Here is a 21,778-nt window from a genome sequence, read left to right on the forward strand (position 1 = left end):
CTGTGTGCTCCAGCTGGGGTGGAGGTCTGGAACCAAAGGATGTATTTGACCACAGACTTGGTTTTTAAAACCTCACTTCACCTAGAAAGAACCAGAAGCAAAAGATACTGGTAGTATTACCCTTTCAGTTCTGAAATGGGACATACCAGATGTATCCAATACCACAAGGTACTACCTTGCTCTGTCATCTGGGTGCTTTGTATTGCCTTTTTGACTGTGCCAGTATGGATTTGTGCTGGATTGAAGTGACTGTATAACCACAGCTTTAGGGGCGGTAATACAGCAGAACTTGCCTTTATTTTGGTGCTTTAAGAGATCTGCTGTCAAGCTGTTTCATTATTTAAATGCTCTGCAAGAAAACTGAATAGTCCTGCTGCTCGGCCTTGCTTTTCCCTCTTTGATACCAGAAAAACATACTGTTAGTATGTGCTTGGATATTTTTGTTTTTCCATTGTGCACATCCATGCATGCCAGCCATGTCTGAACCCTTTTAAGAATCTCTGCCTTAAACGGTCTTGCTTGTGTCTTTTTACAGCTGTTATTGAATATATTCGTATAAAAATGGTCAGTCAAGTTCTTCTGGTTAATCCATAAACCGCTGCAGATGTAGATACTCCTTCATTCAGCGTAGTTTATTTGACAGTTGTTTCTTTGCAAAACACTGGGGTTGCAGCTTTAGCGGTGGTTTTTAACATCTTTCCTTCGGCATTTTTGTCTATTAAACAATTCCAGCTGGCAGAGGAGGACGGAGCACTTCCGTAAGTGTTCCCACGATCTGAAAGTGAGGAGCATGACCTTATGACCATGTGCCAGCTTTCCTTTCTGGATGTAAGAGATAGCAGGAGGTAAAGACAATACTTTGTAAGAAAGGTCCCCTGCTGGAGCTGGACAGGCGTAGGCCATCTAAACAGTGTCTTTCTCTGGGGATGGAAAGGTTACTAGCAAAAAGAGAGTAGTTCTCCCTTCCCCTAAACATTTAATGAAGATAAGTAAAAAGTTTTGAAAATCTTGGCCATCACTTTTGTGCATGAATATGGTGATAGTTCAGTGGTTGGTTTGGGGTTGCCTTCCAAGGTAAATAACATCCCTCCAGACTCACTTCAGCTAAGGATTTGCTTGTCACATTATCCAAGTATTTAAAGGGTATGGGTGTGTGTGTGGGGGGTGGGTTTATGTACATTGCTTGAAGGCATCCTCCTCCAGTGACAAGAGGTGACTGGCGTAAACTTCTGTTCGTGGAGTCGGTGCACCCTGCTTTGCAGGCTGAAGGCTCAGATCTTCAGGAAATTATTGCAGATATGGGAGCCTGATGCCTGACTGGCTGTAGAGCTGGAAGATTTTGCAAAGATCATGTCCTATAACTTGACCTGGATGAGAAGTAAATATATAATCTCCCCAGACCAGGCTGTCTGAGTTGCTGGCTGTAAAATATTTGTCTTTAGACGGTGGATAGATAGTGCCTCTTAAGAAGCTTTCGTAATGGATGTCTGCTGAACAGAGAGCTCCCTCCTTTCCCCATTGCTAGGGTATAGCTAAATTGCAGGAAATTTCCTGTTTCTCTCTGACCTGGGGGCTGATACTTGAATAATGTGATAATGTAACTACTTTTAGTTTTGAAGCCTTTCTTAAATAAAACTTTTAGATCTTGGCAGAACACAGGAGGGAGAAATTAAAGCTAAGCTCTTTGTATATGGGTGGCTAGAAATCACAAAGAAAAAAGGGAGGGGAAGAATGAGAGAAAACAAACTGGCTATGCTTCAGTGCCTAGTGACCTGCTGATCAAAGTAACTCATGCAGATTTTGGGTACTTGTTAGGCTTGCAGGAAAGGGTCTGTTTATATCTGTTGGTGAGGAGGAGAGCTAAAGGTTATGTCAAGAACATGGTTCAGCTCGTCAAATGTCTGTGGTAATGTCTCTTGCACATTTTCGGACTCTGAGGAGAAGTTTAAGATTGGGTGGTTTTTTTTTTGTCAGAATTGAATGTGAGACCAGCTGCAGTAAGTCCTTTGGAATATGTTGTTGCCATTTCTCAAAATAACTGAAGTCCCTGATTTCTCAGATGCAGGCAGCTTTTGGTGTGTGTTTTGTAGCAAGAATAAAATAATGGATCATACTTTGTGTCCATGTTTCATTCTGTGGCTTTTTTTTTTATAAAGCTGAAGGAGGGTGAGCCAGCTCTGTTTTGGAACAGAATTTGTCTTGGATACTAGTTATCTCAAGCTGAATGGCGTAATACAAATGAGGAAGTGTTAAAACTGCTTCAGGAGAAGGAACTTTCAGTTCCCTAACCCAGATTATTATTGAGATAGCATGGAAAAACAATGCATTACACATTTGCATGAATGTTGGAAACGGTTTTGGTGAGGTAAGGACTGGACTCTTCCTTCAACAGCATGGTGTTAAATTGGTGGCATGACGCTAGTTAAAGCTGTGCTTTTAAATCCAGAGTTTAGAATGCTTTTTGCAATACCAAGTCAGTAATCTGCAATCAAATGGTGCTGAACTTTACTGAAATCTGTTGTTTGTATTAATAAAAAACGTGTTGTCGCTTAGAATTAGGAACTGTCTCTCTTGTATCAGGAGCCTGCAAGCACTGCAGTTCTTGTGTGCCTGTGGTGTATTACCTGTACACATTGTAACGGAGGGATGTTCTTGTTTCTGCAGAGTGACCAGCAGCTGGATTGTGCCTTGGATTTGATGAGGCGTCTGCCTCCGCAGCAGATAGAGAAGAATCTCAGTGACCTCATTGACTTGGTGAGTATTGGATGCTCTGACCAAGTAATGGCTGAGTCCTGGGTGTGATGAAGATCTGGTATGTAAGAACATTTTCTGAAGCATCTCGAAGGTGTGGTGATTTGTTTCTCTCCTTGTCTTTTAGCAAGCATGAAGAATACAGCAATTGCCCAAACAATGTCGGGAATCTATGTATTCATTTTAAGGAAGCCAACAAGTAGTACTGTGTGTGCATGGGCACGCTTTCAGATGAAGGGTCATTAGCAGTTTTCTTGATGAAGTCATCGCCAGTTTGGGAGCTGTTGTTCAGTAGAAGTAATTTGGAATAGTTGATACAAGGCTGATGCATGCCCTTGTTACGTGTGTGTCTCCTGGTAAACTACCTGCCTGTTTGTAGTTTGACGCAGGGTTTGTGCGGTAGGTGCAGTGGATGTGCAATGTCACATGCTTCAAAGATGCTACTGAGACAGAATGTGTCAGAACACTGGGGTTCTGGAGAACACCCAAATCTATTTCTAATTTATGCCGTATCAGGTATTCCGCGGTCTAGCGAGTATCCAAAAAAAACCAGCCTGGCCCGCTGTCTTGTGCCTGATCCCTGTTTTCTGCTTGCCCCTGAAACAATTGTTTTCTTTCTGTAAATTGCTAGTGAAGAAAACTAACTTTAGGATGTGTATGCTTATTACTAGTTGCATAGGATCTAGTTGCACATCCTGTGATACACGTTGGGCTATAGTAGGCTACCTAGTGTCAATTCTCCCTTAAAACAGTGTGGGCCCAGTTGTCTCTGGAGTAACTTAAAGTATTACTGAAATATGGGTTTGATCTATCCAGAACCTCCTATAAGGGTAGCTGGGAAAACTTGTTTCTATTGTTAGTCTAAATATATGGCTTATTTTTGACCTAAGCTTCTGCATTTTTGCAGACAGAGGACACTGAAGTTGGAATAGGACTGTTAGACCTTTGAATTCAGCCTTTGGTCTTATCCGTAGTAAGAACTGCATCTCTTTTTCTGGGGAAGATCTGAATTTTATGCGTGATACAGACAACCTTGTCCGAGAGACCCTAAAAATCTGGTGGTTCTACACATAGCAGCTATTCTAGTGCCTCTTAATTAAATTGTGTTCGAGCCGTTAGTCATCTTTGTGTGCAGAAGAGCAGCTGCTTACCAGGTAAAAGTTTAGTTGAAGAGTCTGTTCCTAAGTGGTGCTGAAGCTGGTGCTGGTGAGCTTGGGAGGAGTCCTATGGTCAAGAAGTTGTGGCTGCCTTAAATTTATCAACCTCTTTAAATACTGCTTTTGGTTACATAAGCCAAGGTACAGGTAAGAAAGCTCTGTGGGTCAGGGAAGAAATTATTCCCTGCAGGAAGGGATTATTTCTCTTTCTTGAAACCACTTAGTAATTGGCTACATCTGTGCCACCAAAACTCTTGGCAACCTAAAACATCATTTTTGTGGCTGTTGCTGGAGGTAGGACACAGTAACTAAATCATTGATATGATCTGGTGTGACATGGTTGGTTTTCTGATGAAATTTGGAGGACTGGATGGATATCGGGGTTTGAGTAGCTCCAAGGACTGTTCAAAACAATGAGTTGTTTGGGGAGCTATGGTAAGCTTGACTGTATAATTGGTATGAGGGTTTTTTTTAATGACTCAGAAAATTGCTGGTTACCTCTAAATGTTGGAATTAGTTTTGGATGGTGCTCATTAGTGCTCTACATGCTTTCCATCAGCAACACGCTCGCTGGGCTTCTTTTCATATTGAAAGTGTAACATGAAACAGACCAGCTTGAATAATGCTTGTTAGAAGGAGGGTCTGTGCGATTCCCACACTAGTCGTTGTAGTCACTTCTCTGGGGCAGAGATGAAATAATTGGTTAAATCCAGTATGATTTCTTTATTGTTGAGACATCTGTAGGCTGCTTCTGCAGCCACTCAGCCTGACCTCCACAAGACTGAAGTCTATGCTCTAGCTAGACAAGAGCAGTGTATGCACTGCCACCTGTAATAGTTCCAAAAACATCATAAGCCAGACTCAAGCAAATAGTTTTTTGACCTTTTTGGCAAGTTTCATCCAAACCTTTACAGCTGATGTTTTTATTCTGTTTCCTGTACCATTACCAGACAATAGCCTCCTTGAAGTAAAAAGTCAAACTCCAAATGCATGACGAGCATGAGCAGGTTCATTAAATTGGTGATAGAATTATAAAAGATGGCACCCTGACTTATGCTTCCTTTGAGCTTGGTTTCCTTGTGCTGGAGCAGACGTGAAGCAGAGGCCTGCATCACTTTTTGGTGTGTGTGTGTGTGTAAAGTGCAGTTTATTACTTGAAGTCCACTTGCAGCTCATCTTGCCACGGTCATTTTGTAGGGATTGTTCTCCAGATGGATGAGTGTAGCTACTGTTTTGATGTGTGCTTAAGATCCACTGAAAGGAGATGAAGATGACTTAGGAATGTTTTTGTATGTAAAAAACTTTTCAGGATTAATATAGTGAGAAACTGACATCTACTTCCTAGGCTCGTATTCCTGCTGGGGTGGATAACAGTGCTACGTTTCTTCCCTGAGGTCCCTCTTACTCTATCAAAGCCACGCTCTGCTGTTAGTTTTTAATTAAAGAGCATCTTGGTGCCAATGTGACGATATGGAGTATGTTCAACTGTACATTAGTGCCCCCAAGTGTTGGGTGGATGAGGGAAAGGGTCCAAACTTGAACATGAAGTAAAGGAGTGGGTGGAAGAAGAGAATTTTTGGGTCACTGGCCCTCATCAGACCAGACACTTTTCATTCATTAGCAAAACAGTTTGTGGTTTGCCCTTTTACCACATCTGTTGTTGCATTTTTCAGACTGCCGGGTCTTCAATTAGAGTTCATTAGAGGCCTTGTCAATCATAGGACTCCAGAAGTCCTGCCTGAAAGAAGCTGTGCATGGTGCTGGTAATGTGCCTTGGCATGGAATGCTCTGGTTGAAATTCAGTTAGTCATTATTTGTAAATAGACTACTCGGAGGCTGTCAAAATATGCAAGAGGACTTCTAAATCTCTACAGAAAGAGTTGAGTGCAGGCACGTACCTTTTTAAGGACAATTCATTAAAATTAGAATAAATTTCCATGTAGCTCCTCTGGAAACTGCAGTAACTGAAGCGTTGGAGAATCTACCTGTCAGCCAAGTCTGAACTGTAAAGCAGCTCCCGTTAGAGGAGCGCTAAAGGCGATTGCTTAGATGGATTGGTTATGAGGCTGCCCCAAGCGATAGCATTTGTAGCATTAATACAGATAATAGTGTAGCATAAATAGTCTCACCTCCTTATTGCCTCGCATCATCCAGAAGTTGCTGCTGTTGATACACTGTGCTTCTCATAGTAGTCAGTTATGAATCCTGTCTGTTCTCAGCACTTCCTGAAGGGGAACATTAAGGTATTTTTTGGAAGGAAGTGTTTCTTGGTATCAGTTAAGACTAAGATCTGGTTTTGGCTCATGGAAATCGCATTGAGTGGCATGAAGTAAGGAAGCTGGTAGAGCCCACTTGTGACTGACTTAATGGTTTGTATTGAAAGATCAGATCAATCAGAATTGTCCTGCTGCTTCCATTCTCTTAAGCTAAGTTGTACATTAAGTCAGTCCTGGTGTACTTTTAGCTGTGCTCTTCCCAGGGGAGACCCTGAAGGCATCAGCTTTCAGATAGCGCTGCTGTGGAGGATCTCTTCTTAGGATACAGCATGTGTCACAGGGTGGGCGAGTGGCAGCTGGAGTCACGGCCTCCAGAATCTTTTGGTTTTTGGTTTTGGGGTGTTTTTTTGCAAGACCGCTTCACTGACATGCTTAGAGGGGTGTTTCTCTGGGAAAGGTGGAAGATGGAAGTTGGATTTATTGTGCTTGTAGGCTACGTGCAGCAAATATGGGATCTGTGACAGGACTGCCTTGATGGCTTTGAGACGAGTGTGGAAGTTGATGTGCTTTCAATCTCAGTAAAAGTTAAGCAGGTTCCTTTTTCAAATACAAGTTTCCTGCTGGGTGTTTAATTTGGATGTTTGCCTGCGTGTATATAATATAAATTAGATAAAAAAAATAATCTAGCTGACTCAGAAGAATCAGGTGGCTGGTATAAAGTGGGGATGGAGAATCATCCTTACAAAACTGGTTCATGAAACGGACAAGCAGGCTCGCCGGAGTGGGGTTTGCTCACAGCCACAAACTTCTTCCTCCCTTTTCCCAGTAAGACTGATACTCAAATAATAGTCAACTTATTCCCCAAAGTGAAAACTTTCTTGAAGTACAGAATGAAGCTATGCTGCCATGGAAGAATTAAAGGTGCAATTCTTTATAGATACAGCAGGCAGTAACTTTACTGGTTATTTTTCAAGGCTGTTTGCAATTAAGGATCTGGGAGGTGATCATATTTGCTTTCTCATCACAGGAGAATGCTTAAATATTTTTAGTAGAATGTTGTTACTTTTTCGAAAGTCCCAGAGTGATGAATTTAAAAATGTGTGAACTTAAGATTTTTGAAATATTTGAACAACATTCAGGACCTTGCTTCACATAGCTAATGTGCCTCTAGGCAAGTCTCAAATCTGCTTGCACGCCTTTAGTAACTGAAGATATATGAAGCTAGAGAATTTATCCCCAGGCAAACTGCATTGCTTGGTCTGCACAGACCATAAAGAACATGAGAATGTGACTGCAGCTTTTTGTGTTTGGAGTCCAAGAGCCTAAACAGTATGCAGTATCGAGGAGAAAGATAAAGTAATTGAATGCAGATGGTCAGCAGAACATCTAGTGAGGGTGGAAGATGTCTTAAAAAATAATAAAAAAAAATCAGACCTAGTGAAAACTTAAAATAGTGGAAGCAGAAGTGCATTGACAGCCTCGTGGTCTCAAAGCTGAGTTTTTGACCTGCTGTTCTTCCTGGACTTGCTGACTTGTGTGATATGCTCTAAGCCACCAGCTGCCAGTTTAGTTTCTAATGCAAGGATTATTGGCTAAAGAAAGGGGCTCTGGCACTCTGAATAAATTTATGGTTGTTGAGAGCCAGTTTTCCATTTGGTGAGTGGCTGTAAGCAGGAGCTTTTCCAACTAGAAAAGATTATGTCTGGATATCTTGATGGTAATTGGAGATAGCAATTAATTTATATAAATTGTTAATGTGATGCTTGGCTTAGAGCTAGCAACCCCACTTAACTTGCAAGAGACTGTAAAAGTGAATTTCACTTCTGGCTTCATATTCACTTAATCTTTCTTTTTAAGCCTAAACTCTGCCTTTTTTTCTTCCAGGCTGTTGCCACAGCGCTGCTGGTGTTAGAGACCCTTAGAATGTCTGTTTAATTATCTTTCTGAAGGAGTATGCGTGTGTATCAGTTGGTGAGCTTGAATCCTAATTAGAAACCTATCTAACATCTTTTAAAGATGGGGGCAGGGGGAAGCGAGCATATAGAAACATCGCTGGAGAGAGTATGCCTCTGCATATCCCTTAATTGTTGCTGGATATCTCCAACACCAGCTGGACTCTTGACAGAAATAGTCAAGGCTTCCCAAGATACTGATACACTGTGATGGCTCATGGGACTTGTGACTGGTAATGAGATACAGAAGCCTTCACCTGCAGGTCACTAGTCAAAGTCTAGGGCACTCTGGTTGTGCCTGCCAGATGGCTAGCTTTTGTTTCTCAGTAAGCCTCAGAACGTTAAACCTAGCAGAAGCCGTTTTATCCACTAAATCGCAGGAAGAATGCCAAGGACTCTGTTTTATGAACAGTAGTCACCTTTTTAAATGCAGTTCCTTGCGCTGAATTGAAAAATTCTGTAATTAATGTCATGTTTCTGCTGTGACATCGCTAATGAGACAAACTTGGATCTGCAATCTTGTTCGTTTGCCTTTTTCCAGAAAACCTGATTGGTTTTAATTTTGTTTTTGCCATTTCTTGCAGTGTTGGAATTCAGTACAAATACTTGAATAAAGCTGAGCTGTTTCCAATATCAATTACCTTTGGTCTTGAACACAAAAGTCCATTTAAGTGTCATTTAATAAACAAAGCTTGAAGAATGTGTGGCCCTTGGACATCTGACGGATCAAATTAACATTTAGCAATGTGTGGATTTGTGGGAGTGACTTTACTAGTGGTTTTAGGCCCAAGATGAGTGGAGCCAGGCTTCCTTCTTGAGTTTCCACAACATCCGTCAGGCTGTGCCTGTGTTCTGCAGGAACAGGAAATTCTAAGGCTATGGAATGACTCAGAAAAATTATAATAATATTTTATTAGATGCTGGCCCAGAGGGGAAGAATCTGAGCTGAAAGGGCTTTGTGTGCCAAAATGGTTATTTTGCAAGAGAGCCTGGTAACTTGCATGTGCTCTTCTTTGCGATTTCCCCAAGTGATGCGAGCGGTGGTGTTGTCCACTTCGGTAATGATGTAAGCTGTCGTAAAAAAAAAAAGAAAATCAGGTCTTAAGAGTTCACATGCAATTTACTCACTTGCCTGTTTTGATGTGGCTTTTAATTAAAAACGGCTCTAGTCCCACGTGTGTTCAGATGCCTGCACATTATAGATGCAAATTCAAAAGACAGGTGGATCTGAATGCCTTCTGTGCTAATCTTTTGAAGCTCACTTAGTCTTCCTTCTGGTTCTTTAAGGAAAAAGTAGGTTTAATCTTTAATTTTGCTGCATTTGAACATAGTTTTCTAGTGTGCGAGGTTTCTGTGCAGATCAGTACATGCTGACCTCTGAATAAACATGGAAAAAGACCATTCCCAAGGACAGAACCTTGCACCAGTGATCTGCTGTTTCAATTGTAAACATGATTCTTTTCAGTCAAGGCTGTAGAATACAACCACAACTGTAGTGTACTCATGTTGAGTGGCTAGGAAGCCAAAATGCTAACTTCTGAATGTGTAAGGTGCAGAATTTGATGGAATTCAACCAGCACGATCAAAGCGAGGGTGGGGAGTGCCTGGAAGATGTGAAGAGCTCAAGTAGAGGGTTTTTTTGTCTATACTTTTTGGGATGCTTCTTTAATCATATTTAAAAAAAACAATTCAGAAACAATTTAGTTAGCAATAAGTTCCTTTAACCAAAAAGGGAGTCAAGAAGGTATGATTATTAGGTTAGCTACTCCAAAAAGGTACAGTTTCAACTTTGGCACAAGTGATTATTTGTCTTGATAGCAGAGCGGTTGACTTAATTAAAACACTGTCCACATACCTGGCTTGCTGTGATGGAGAATAGTGTTACACGAGACAACAGAATCCTTGTTCAACATGCAGGAGAGTATACTTAACTCACTTTTCATTCAGTTTTTCTTTCCCCTGTACTACACATTCATTGTATCTCTCCCTGGAAAAAAAAAAATAATCCCACAAACACAGTGCCCTGTTGCACGGTATGTGCTTCTGAATGCTGCTGCTGTTCAGTTCCAGGCTGAACAGCTGAGTCTGGACCCCCCGAGATTCTTTTTTTTTCTTTTCTAATTTACATTGAGGGTGGTCTCACTCCATGACTACACATACAACCACCGTAATAGATGATTGAGTGCTTATTTGTGGAAACATGTGTGCGTTAGGGTCCAGAGTACACTGTGGACCAAATTAAATTAATGATGGCCTTTAGCTAAAGATAGGAGGTTAAGATTGTATTCTACATCTGACCTTCTGCTGCTTAGGGTGGGAAAAATTTCTGTCAAAATAAAGGTGGGAGCCCAGTCTTTGCTTATAAAAAAAAATTAAAAAAATCCTCTTGCTGCAATGTTTTCATTGCAGAGCACTTATTTATAGCATCGTGATGAATTGAACAAAATCACTGCTTTGGCATTTCAGTATTAGGCCTGGGGAGTGGGCTAATTCTTGCCTTTCTAAATTTTAAGTCAAAGTTCCTTATATAGTGACTGTTGGAGGCTTGCACTCAAGCACCCAAGTGCTTCTTAGCTTTTCAGTCAACACAGAACGAGCGAATAGGAGAAGTTAATAATGCAAACCCAGTGTTTCTGACTGAAAACCCAGAGGATTGGTGGTGGTTCTAAGCAGAGTTGTCTTTGCTGGCATCGGAAGGTTTGTATGTTTTCTTGCTAAAGGTAAACTGAATTCTGCGAAAGTCTGAATGTGCACAAAAGTAATTTAAATGTTTTGGGAAGGTTCAATACTTGACATGGAGAAGAATTTAAGGAAAGGTGTATGTGTAGTATGAAATAATTGCCCAGTGCTTATGTGGCAGCAGCTAGCTTAGCCTGGCCCTGGCAAATACCTCATCAGTGCATGGTCTAAAATGCAAAGGACCTAAATTCAGAAGGAATCAAATAGTCTCATGAACGTGTAGCTGAATTGTTTAAAGCTGCAAATCAAATCACTGCATTTGCCTTGTAGGCAGCTTCCTAGAGTAGAAGAGGAAGACCAATATACTTAAGTCTTGTAAGTTCATTCTTAGAAAGGAAATATAGCAGCTGTCAAAATGTAATAAATGATAGAGAAATTATCCTTGTGAGGTAACTGTGGCTCACTTTTCCGATAATTAGAATTACATGAGTAGTTCCATCAGCTGGGATATCTGTTCTGTTTATAAACACTGTTGAGACTTTCTAATATTTTCAAAGTAGATGGGTGACTTTTTTTATTCTGGAAGAAGGAGAATATATTGCCTGAAGTCCTGTCGAGTGTACGGACCAAAGAGACAATGGATGCGTAGCACACTGTTACAATGGAGTATTATAATATAGTGTAGCATTATATTCTAGTAAGGATATGACATAATGCATTCACTGTTAGGGCTGTAAGACTAGCCATAGCACTTAGAACTTGGAAAAGTGACCGTGCTCATGAATAACTCTGTTACCAAATCATCCAGAGATAAGCTTAGGTCACCATTACTGTGTGGAAATTAAATAGCTTGCATCTTAAAAACAACGTGTTAAGAGTTTCTTCTAGTCAATAAAAGATTGTGCTCTCCCACTGAGCAGTACAGAAACACCATACTAGGCATGTGCTATTTTTAAAGGAAAGTTAAATCTAAAAGTTATTTGTGTGGCTTTTTGTAAGGGTTGTAAATTCTGATGGTTGTTAGGAGCTTTTTTGCAGGGGAATTCACTCTGTCTTGAGTTCGGGGTTTCTTTTGGAAGTGCTTTGTATGTATATTTGAGTTTGAAGAATTGTATAGCGAGACCTCTCGTGCTCCCTTCCTGCACGCGTAGCATAGGGCTTTTCCCAAAGAAAAGAAATAGAAACAGAGTCTGGGAAGAACGCCACTTTTCTCCAAATTGTGTTTCCATCACTATTACTCATTCTAAACGCATGTCAGAGTGAGGAGTCTGTTCCTAGGCGCTTATCTCTCTGCTGATGGGCAGCTGGCCAAATTGCAGCCAAGGAGGAAGAATATATTCAGCTGGTCACTCTTAGGAACAGCATGGAGCACAGCTCTTCGTGATGGGGTGCTTTGGGTCTTGTTGTGTGTGCATCTGAAATTGAAGCAGTCATCTCAGGTTGCTCTCTGCCTGAAGAGTCAGCCTAAAATTCATAGTTAATGGAGAAGCGAAGGAAGAGGCAAAGTGGAACCAGATGGGCTCATGAACACAGATACATCATTGCACTTAACTTGTGCCACGACACTGCTGATTTGTATCAGCTCCGTGGAGTATTAGGGTTGTCTGTTTTCAGAAAAAGTAAAGATTTTCCTAAAAGCTGCTTGCTTCCTGCCCGCTTTTATTTACTCAGTGGATGTGTAATGGTTTTGAGGTTGCTTCAGCCAGGTCTCCCAAGTATCAGACTATGAACTCCTATGAGAAGCGTCTAGCTTCATATAAATACTTAACTGCCCTGCTCTTTCATCTGGGCTCTTCAGTTATCACTCATTACCACATTACAGTGTATATAGGCCAAAGTAAAAAACCTCAGATTTATATTTCAGCTTTTACAGCACTGTTGGTAACTTTACTAACCATTTCTTGATTTTCCTCTTATTTTTTGTGTGTTTACAGGATGATTGTGTGGGTTAGGTGGTGTATCTCTTGCTAGGCGCATGTTTCATCCTTTGGTCTTTCTGGGTTTTTTTGTCTTTTGCAGTCACATTGTTTTATATTTCTCCCTCCTTACTTTGACTAATATCCTCTGTATGTTATTGCTTTGTACTCAGAAATGTTTTTGTTTCAGGCAGTTTGATCTCTCATGTCACATCTAGTGCATTGAAATAGTTTGCTATTTTAATTGCTTTGCATTTTTTGCTTATGCTTTTGGGAGCTGCACCCCTAAGTTGGTTTTTCTCCTCTAGGCTTCTTTCCTTTGGAATTATATTCACCAGTTCACTGAATCAGTGACTTGAAGAGAAGAAAGCACACTTCCAAATTTTCTTTATTCCTTCCTCCCTTCCCTTTTTGTTGCTCATGAGTTGTGAATTCATCACTTCATGATTAATTTTACCCTTGATTACCTTTTGTCTTCACGTTCTCAATCAGGTTTTCTTCTCTACAATGTAGAATGAAATGTGGAAGAAATTCCACACTGGTTATTTCTTTTATCTTCTGTATTAGCATGTTGTCACCGTATATTCAAGAACTTACCAATTGTCCCATATCCTGTTGCGTTCCCAACTTTCCGTTGGGAAAGGGTGTTTTACTTCCTTGCAACAAAATCTGGAATGCTTTTCCCAAGGGAAACACACAGTACACTAATTGTTCAGTAATAACTCCAGGAATGATTTATTGATAGTCCCTCAGAAGGATTGGGAAGCGTGGCTGCACATGCCCTAGAATATGTCCAGGGGAGATGGAGTTCCTGGAGGGAGCTGCTGGCCTGGCCGAAGCCTGCAGTATAGGGATACTGCTATCGATAACGGGGCTGCCATCAGCTCCGGAGTAAGAGGCCACAGGATGGAACTTGCTTGATTTGCTTGTGCTTGCATTCACGCTAGCTTCAGGCTGCAAAATGTCACCTCATCTCTTTGCAGTACATGGAAGCCTCTCTGCCGCGTTAAAAGCAGATCTTGTAGTCTTTCTCCCCATGAAGTGCAGGGGTACAGCGGGGGTTATGAGTCCCTGAAAAGCTACCTGTGTAGATGTATTTCATTTTATATGTGCACGCGCACAGACACACGTGTGCTTTTATTAGCCAACATGGTAATGTTTGGCCAGCTGCCTGGAAACTGTTCTAAACTCTACCCAGAGTAGGAGCTTGTGAAAAATACACTCTAGCGTATGGATGGCGTATTCTTTTAGCAGCTCCCTTGTTTCTACTCCATTATAAATATTTACCTTTATTCATCAGTCCTCGACAATCAGTTTACTGGCTGTCTTTGGCAAGAAGCTAACATCGAGAAATGTATATATTGAAGTGTACTGGACCACACTAGTGGTTAGGTAATTAAACCTGAAACTATTAGTGGTGGGAGTGTAGCATTGTGTTGTAACTGAAGTGCAGATTGCTTTTTTTTGTTTTAAAAAAATGGTTTCTGGCTTTGGGACAGACGTGGGCTATTAATAACAAAATCTGTTCTTAAGGATGCCAGTCTCTTTTAACTTTAATGTCTTACCCTCTCTTCCCTTCCTGTTGTTTTTCTCCAAACCATCAGGTCCCAAGCCTCTGTGAAGATCTCCTCTCCTCTGTTGATCAGCCATTGAAGATTGCGCGAGATAAGGTGGTAGGAAAAGACTATCTATTGTGTGACTACAACAGAGATGGAGACTCATATAGGTGAGTTCATATCCAAAGCAAGGAGCTGACTGGTTTACTTTGTAGATGAGAGCTATGTGCAAGTATTGCAGTCCCTTCTCCCTCTTGTTTCTAGCCAAAAAAAGAAATTTAATGATACGAAACTCTTCTCGGCGATGAAATGGGGACTATTTCACATCCTCTTCTCTTTAGTAAGACATGGGGTCCTCCACGGGCTGCGGGTGGGTATCTGCTCCATCGTGGACCTCCATGGGCTAAAGGGGACAGCCTGTTTCACCACGGGCGCCTGGAGCACCTCCTGCCTGCTGCTGCACCGACCTGGGTGTTTGCAGGGTTGTTTCTCTCACATATTCTCACTTCTCCCTCCAGCTGCAGTTGCCGTTGTGCAGTTTTTTACCCCCTTCTTAGATATGTTACCCCTGAGCTGCTGCCACTGTCACTGATGGGCTCAGCCTTGGCCAGTGGTGGATCTGTCTTGGAGCCAGCTGGTGTTGGCTCTGTTGGATGTGGGGGAGGCTTCTAGCAGCTTCCCACAGGAGCCATCCCTTGGTAAAGGGCTGACTAACATATTTATCTTAGGCTTTATGTAGCATAGTTATATCTGAGAGAGTTAAAACCAGTCGGATCTCTAGAAGAAATGACCGTGATGGCCTTGATACGAAAGTAAACCATCTATTGTTGCAGGGTTGTAAAATCTTTGGGATGGATAACAACAGAAAAGAGATGATGCAAGCAGTCAGTTTAAACAAATTCATCTTTTGCTTGCGCAAAACAGGGTGGACTTGCCAGCTGGGAAAGTCGATTTCACTCCCATTTTGCAAGGGATGGAGCCTGACTTTGGACATGCAATGTTGTTAGTTTTATGTGAAAATCTTGGCCCAAGTTTTTAGAAGAGAAGCAATCGCTCTCTACTAAAATAGCTAATCTATTCTGAGGACTGTAGACAAAACCACTGAAAATACTTACACAATATAAGCTATATGTAATTAATTTATAATGAATTTTGAAGTAGAAGGGACTGTAGTACTGGAATGGTACAATCTTTTCAGTATTTTGGCTGAGACTTTGAACGCAGTCTCTCTTAATGTTTTTATTGTATACCTTGCCATTAGGATGATTACAGTTGAGTGACTCTAATTGTTCAAGTATTTGAGTGAATTTTTTAATATTTTTTTTTTTACTCACCCTCTTTTCTGCATTGACTGACTTTTCTTAATGGCTGTAGTGACAGTATCATCGTTCCAAATATTTCATCAACAATCACAAAGCTTATAGTCCAGAAAACTTTGTGAATATTGTATCACCTACCTTTTATTCTTTACCCTTAATGAACAGTGCTTGGCTGTGAACTAATGACCACCATTCATCTTATGTCCGGAGCTAGCAGCTCGGCCATTCTGCTGCTTCTGGTTATGATTCTAAGGGTTACGTTCTGGCTCTCCTTGCAGCTTCAGTGTAATAGCTTACGTTTTTAGGGCTAACATTGGAACTGATGTACCGTAATAATTTAGTTTTGCTTTGGGTATATTTGTAGTAGTGGTTTACATTCATCTGCCCACAATGGTTCAAGAATTTTAGTTCAAAGTGGAATTCCAGAAAATATTTTAACAAAATTTTTTTTTTCTTTGGCTCAGAGGGGATCATTGCAGAAGCAGGTAAACTTATAAAAGATTCTAGATTAATTGGATTCAATTGCTTTGAGTTGCAGGAAATGTACTTCTCTAAACTGAAAGCATATCTGTCTGCAAGTGATTTACGCAGGGAACATGCTGAGATTCATTTTTGTCCTAGGAATAGGAGGAGGAGAATGATAACGTGTGCAGTTTGGCAGTGCATCTGGATCGTGGCTGAGTGTAAATCTTAATGAGTTGTTTTTTTTTTTTAAATAACCTATTGCAGTGGGCCAAGAAGAAAGAAGGTCTTTAAGGTGAAGTGTTCACTCATGTTCTAGTCTAACATTGAAAGTTTGTTCAACCTTCTACAAAAGTCTGGTGCTTTTTTAAAAGCCTTTGTGCATTAAGCTTGTAGGTTCAAGCTGTTCAGATCTGCGTTAGCAGCTATGTGCATTTAATCAGTTCTAAATTAGTAGCTAGAATAGCATTTTATAGCTACTGCCCTCCACAAGATGTACTCGTGCAGCTGTATCCTGTCTGGCAGATGCAACAGAAGGGATTAGATCCTGTATTTCTTGTGGGTCATTCAAGAGATGCTTTCTCACTGAAGTTGTGATGTGTTCCTTGCAGTCCCCTTGGATCCTATTTAGGCTGTTGACAGGAGCATCTATCACCAGAGACACAGGAAACTTGAAAAGGCACTTGTTAAACAGTATTGTGACATGCTGAAATAACTTAAAACACTTGCACCCTCCTCGGCCCCTGCGTGTTTAATTAGTGCATGTGGCAGCCCTTTCTTTAAGGTTGTTTTCATGCTTGCCTCTGAAATTTGCTCAATCTCCTTCTGAGACGATATTTAAGTAGTTAAGAAGCAGGAGGACTTAGGTTTTTTAAGTCACTTGGAAATGTTCAGGACTTAGTAATGGAGTTTCAGAAGAGCTATTTCATTTGTTCATAAAGAATAGGCATAATATATTAATTGCTGCATTAAAGAATGCTGTTCTTTAAGGCTTTTGATTCGGATATTCTGGATTGAAGTGATTCTTCCTTCTGGAATTGATTGGTCTCAGCTCTGTTTTGTGAAGTAAATTCTTTCCTTCATCGCAGAGCAAAAGCCTTTGAAAACCAAGCCATGCTAACGTGTGCATGTGTTAATCCCATTCTGTGCCTGCGTTCAGACACTGTTATTCATACCTCATAAAATCTGAAGTTGTTACTGGAAAGTGGCTCTTACACTAATTTAATCAATTAGGCCAAAATCTAGGAGGAGTTTACTGTGCTTTTAAAAGCTTTTGATATTTCCACAAAGATTTTTCAGAACCACATGCTCAATTAGAAGTCTCAAGAAATACTGTTCCCTGCCTGCAACATGCTACATCCCTAATTACTGCACACTTCAAACTAAACACCAGGCTTTTTCTTATTGGAGAGGTTGCTAATTGCATTTCTTTTAATACTAATCCAAGGATTTCAAAGCATTCTGTGGACAACTGAGCCTCATGCTACTTTGGCAGGAAAGGTAGAGCTAGGCAGTCAGACATTCTTACTGGGAATCAAGTTTTATAGGATTTTTTTGAATGACTTTACAGTTTGACTGGGAATTAGCTTTGAGAAAAAGCTGCTGCAGGATGTTTGGCCGTTCAGGTGTTAACTCCAGCAGTTTCATGGGGCAGCACACTGGGAAATGAATATCCTAATGCTTAGCCCATCACAGTTTACTCCTTTTTACTCCTTCCTTGTATTTAGACAGACTTGATTCTCTCTGTGTTGCGTATGGATCAGACCAGAAGGTAGATTTTTGGAGTCTCTCTCTTGGATCTTCATAAATTTATTGTTTTTGTTTTCTTCATATTGTAACAGTGCTGCTTGTGGGAGCAGCCTTTCATGCACATAGTTTCACAGGCACTTCTGCGAGTGGTCCTGTAATAATGAAGGTTTGTGGAGGATGTCAAACAGCCATGGAATCCACATTGTGAAGGCAGAGCTTTTATTAATTTTTTTTTAATATGACTTCAAGGTCCTGACTTTGTCCATACATTTCCACGCTAAGTGTGTTTGATCACTCTATTAAATGGAATCCTTATGGGGAATTTGGTGCCAACAACACTGAAACCTGTTAGCTGAAACAAAAAACATTCTCTTTTAGGGAAATTAGAGGTCTGACTTTTGAAATTTAACTGCTTGTCCATCTGTCTTTCTTCAGATAGCCCCCATTTAAGTTTTTTAAATGGGTTGTGAGTACTCTTCCACAAAAAGAAAAATACGGGGTTGTGTTAATGAGGGTTTTGGTTGTGTTTTGTTTTTTGGGGTTTTTTTAGGTGAAGTTGCTTCTGGCTCTGACTGTAACGGGTTGAAAATGCCACAGTCCCTTAGCTAGAAGAATCTATGTTAGTAGGCTTCCCTTAAATCCTGTTCCTGCAGCCTGCAGAAGAGATGTAAGGTTTAGAGTATCTTCACTGTGGCTTCGGTATGAGTTCCCTGCTTGCCAGTTTCGTAATCCCTGATGGAGAAGCATAGTGTTCTGAATTTACAGAAAACAGAACGTTTTTTGAATCAGCCTTTTAAAATTTAGGGAAAGAAAAAGCAAGTGCATCCTAACGGACGCTGCTGATCAGGTAGCAGCGTATGCATTGCTTGGCATACGAGCCCTGGCTTTGCTTTTGCAGACTTCATGGTAGCAAGGTCAGTGCTGTGACTGCCATAACTTCTTTGGTGTCGTTTGGTTTTATGTGTACTGCTCGATGGGTGTAGGTGTGCCATTTGGGAATCCCACAGGAAGAACTGGCGGTGATTTTTGTGTATCTTCCAGATTTCAGAGAGCTGTTAGGTAAAGGAGCACTCCTGTAGCTGTTGACTCTTCAAAGTTTTAAAGTGAGAACCACCACCTGAAAAACATCGCTCCGGTGGAACGTGACATAATGATTTAGCTTTTCCTGGTGTCTCACCTTTTGAATCAGATGTGGTAGGGAGGAGTGAAGGGTTGTGAAAGCCAGAGCAAAGCAGAGCCTGTTCTTTGTGCTTTGCACTGAACAGATGTCAAAACTAGATGCCTTTGAGAAACGAATAACAAATGGCTGCTGAGGAAAAAGCCCTTACGTATGGACTGCATTAAGACCTAGTACCAGTAGGCTGGAACATTTTGAGTAGGGAGTAGGTAAAGGGTAGAGGTACCTTTCTTTAAACTAGCAGTGATATATGTAGGTTGGTTATTCCAAGGGGAAATGAAAAGGAGAATGCAGGTTTACAGAATGGGAATTATAAAAGTCCCAAGCAGATGGGCAAAGGGGTCCATTAATCTTTTAATACCAAATCTTTCATTAAGAGCACAAAATCTCTTCCACACCTGCAGAAACTATAGTAAAACCTACAGCTTTACAAACCCTGTTAAATCCTTCAAACTGTTCAAGCGTTTTCCTAATGTTATGCTAAAAGTAGAGTTTATTTCAAAGCAAAATAGTGGAGTAGAATTTGGACCTTAATTGTAGACAGCAGTGTTTGGCTCAAATACTGTCACGTCCCAAATAAACTACACAATCTATTTGTGTTTGCATGAAAATAATTTAAAATATCTAATGTGCTGAGACCTCCTTTTTGAATATTTAAGAAGGATATAGTAGAAACCTGAAGATGGTAAGTGTTCCCCGGGTACACGAAGTTTTGAGGAGTCAGTGTCCCCTTTTTGTCAGCGTTTGAAATGGCTGTTGAGGGTGAAATGCTTACAGGTTGCTCTCGTGCCTTTTGGTTTTCTGGAAGTTTGGCATCTGCGGATCAGGTCAGACCCACCGATCTCAAACCTTTCAGTTTGTCTCGGTTGTCTAACCGGCTCTGTTTTTCTTGTCTCTTTGGCAGATCACCATGGAGTAACAAATACGATCCTCCCCTGGAAGACGGTGCCATGCCATCTGCTCGCCTGCGCAAGCTGGAGGTGGAAGCCAACAATGCCTTTGACCAGTACAGAGACTTGTATGTCAGTTCTACCGTACAGAGCCCTCTGCTTTCTTTGTTTCCTTCAGCAGGCATGCAGTACACACAATGAGTCTAAAATGTGGTCGCTAGCTGCCTCTGAGAGTGGCATACCAAGGAAATATGGGTGGGCAGCTGCTGATCTGCTGTTGGGAAGCGTATCTGCTGTGATTTCACAATATGAAAACATGATCAAATTTGTCAGCTGATGCTGAGGTGCTTTCCTGCCTCCCTCCCCCCTTTAACAGATTAATGGTGTCTTTGTCCTGAAATGACCTGTGTTCTCTTTGATCTTGACTAAGTTCAGTCTTAAACCATCTGCTTTTTCCATTCCCTCAAGCCTGAAGTCTCTCAGAATATCTCTCTGTGTGTGTATGTACATATATATCTATATCTATATATATATCTATCTCAGCAACTTTCACATCTTCCAGTAAAACAGCAGGCACTAGTATACCAAAATGCAGCAGCTATACGGGGATTAATGTACTTCTGCTGCAAGGGCCGTGCTCTGACGCTCGTTTTAGGCCCTGTCTTGTTAAAGAGGTGTAAAGCAAAGGAATTAATAGAGCATGTGTCAGATAAACGTAGATTAGGCAGTGTCTTTTTTAAAGCAGCAACAGGAAACTGTCTGGGTGACTTGGCAGTTGAACAATTTTTCTAAAAGGTGGGACTGCCCTGATCTTGTATTGCAATTGCGTCCAAGGGCTTGAGATGTGATGGGATTTAGCTGTTGTCTTTATAGGTTGTGGTGTCCTAAGCAGTGATGGGATGGAAATAGTAATGCTAAATGTAAAAATCAAGCGTGGGTTGCAAAAAAAAAAATGGAATTTACTGCTTTCTTCAGTAACGGGATGCTCTCTTACTGGAGGTGCCTAGTGGCCATGAAGAAGGTGAACAAACTTGCTTCTTCACATTGCTCAAAAATGGAGATAAAACACATCCTTAGAGGTAGTTCACTGTGCGTCACTGTACTACTACAATGCTAACAAAAGCAGGTTAAAAGGTACTTTTCTTGCTTGATTTTCTACTTATTTTAAGATGTGGGTTGATGTAAATGTAGCCTGTCCAAAGGTGTAATCATCACATTTTTGTTACGGGTATCAAATTTTTACTCATTTTCATGTACTATTTTCGTAAATACCCAGCTTGTCTTGTAAGGAGCGGTTGGTATCTGAACTTACTGGAAGAAAGGAACTTTGCATTTGCAGCAAAGAGGTTTGCAGTTACTCCCCAGGTGCAGAACAGACTGGGACCAATAGGATTTGTAATACACTCAGATGAAAATGAGTAGGTTTATGCAACCAAGGTTGTCTTTTAAAATCCGTTTCTGATCAAGTGACCATGAACTCATGGCTGGATACAATACTTCTTTAAAAAGGTTTTGTTGGCTGGAAGAAAAGCACGGTGCAGATTACTCAGACTTGGGTGAATCTGCTGAACCCTGTTCAGCGTGTGGTACAACAGTAGTCTTAATATATTGTATGGAAGTAAAAGGCGAGATTGTATAAAATTTCATCTTTCAGTTTGTCAGTCCAAGTTTTATAGGCGATACATTGTTAGAGGGGATACGGGAGGGGTTTCTCACAAAGACTTCATTCTCATGTCATCAGCCAGAAATGACAGAGGCATTATGAGTCGCAGTGTAGTCAGACTAGATAAGCGCATCTGTCAGCACAGTATGCTTTGATGCATGTTATGATCTCAGAAATGTGTCAGAAAAAGAGGAGAAGGGTGGCTTACATTTTGCTGAGCGGTGTAAAAAAAATTGTGGCATTTTTGGAAAGAATTTGCAGAGTTAGAGAAACTTAACCAGACCATTTGAA

At 40.9% G+C, this 21,778-nt stretch overlaps 1 protein-coding gene across 3 annotated transcripts in view; it reads left to right on the forward strand.

The window, feature by feature from the left end:
* CAPZB (capping actin protein of muscle Z-line subunit beta) overlaps positions 1–21,778 on the forward strand; it is a 63,834-nt gene that overhangs the window by 16,854 nt on the left and 25,202 nt on the right. For all 3 annotated transcript variants that reach the window (XM_040585913.1, XM_040585912.1, XM_040585914.1), the window contains 3 exons: positions 2,665–2,754; positions 14,276–14,397; positions 19,839–19,952. In XM_040585913.1, coding sequence (XP_040441847.1) covers positions 2,665–2,754; positions 14,276–14,397; positions 19,839–19,952 — 326 coding nt within the window. The remainder of the gene's footprint in view (positions 1–2,664; positions 2,755–14,275; positions 14,398–19,838; positions 19,953–21,778) is intronic.

This window comes from Falco naumanni, chromosome 3 (genome assembly GCF_017639655.2).
Source record: "Falco naumanni isolate bFalNau1 chromosome 3, bFalNau1.pat, whole genome shotgun sequence".
Taxonomy (NCBI): Eukaryota; Metazoa; Chordata; class Aves; order Falconiformes; family Falconidae; genus Falco; species Falco naumanni.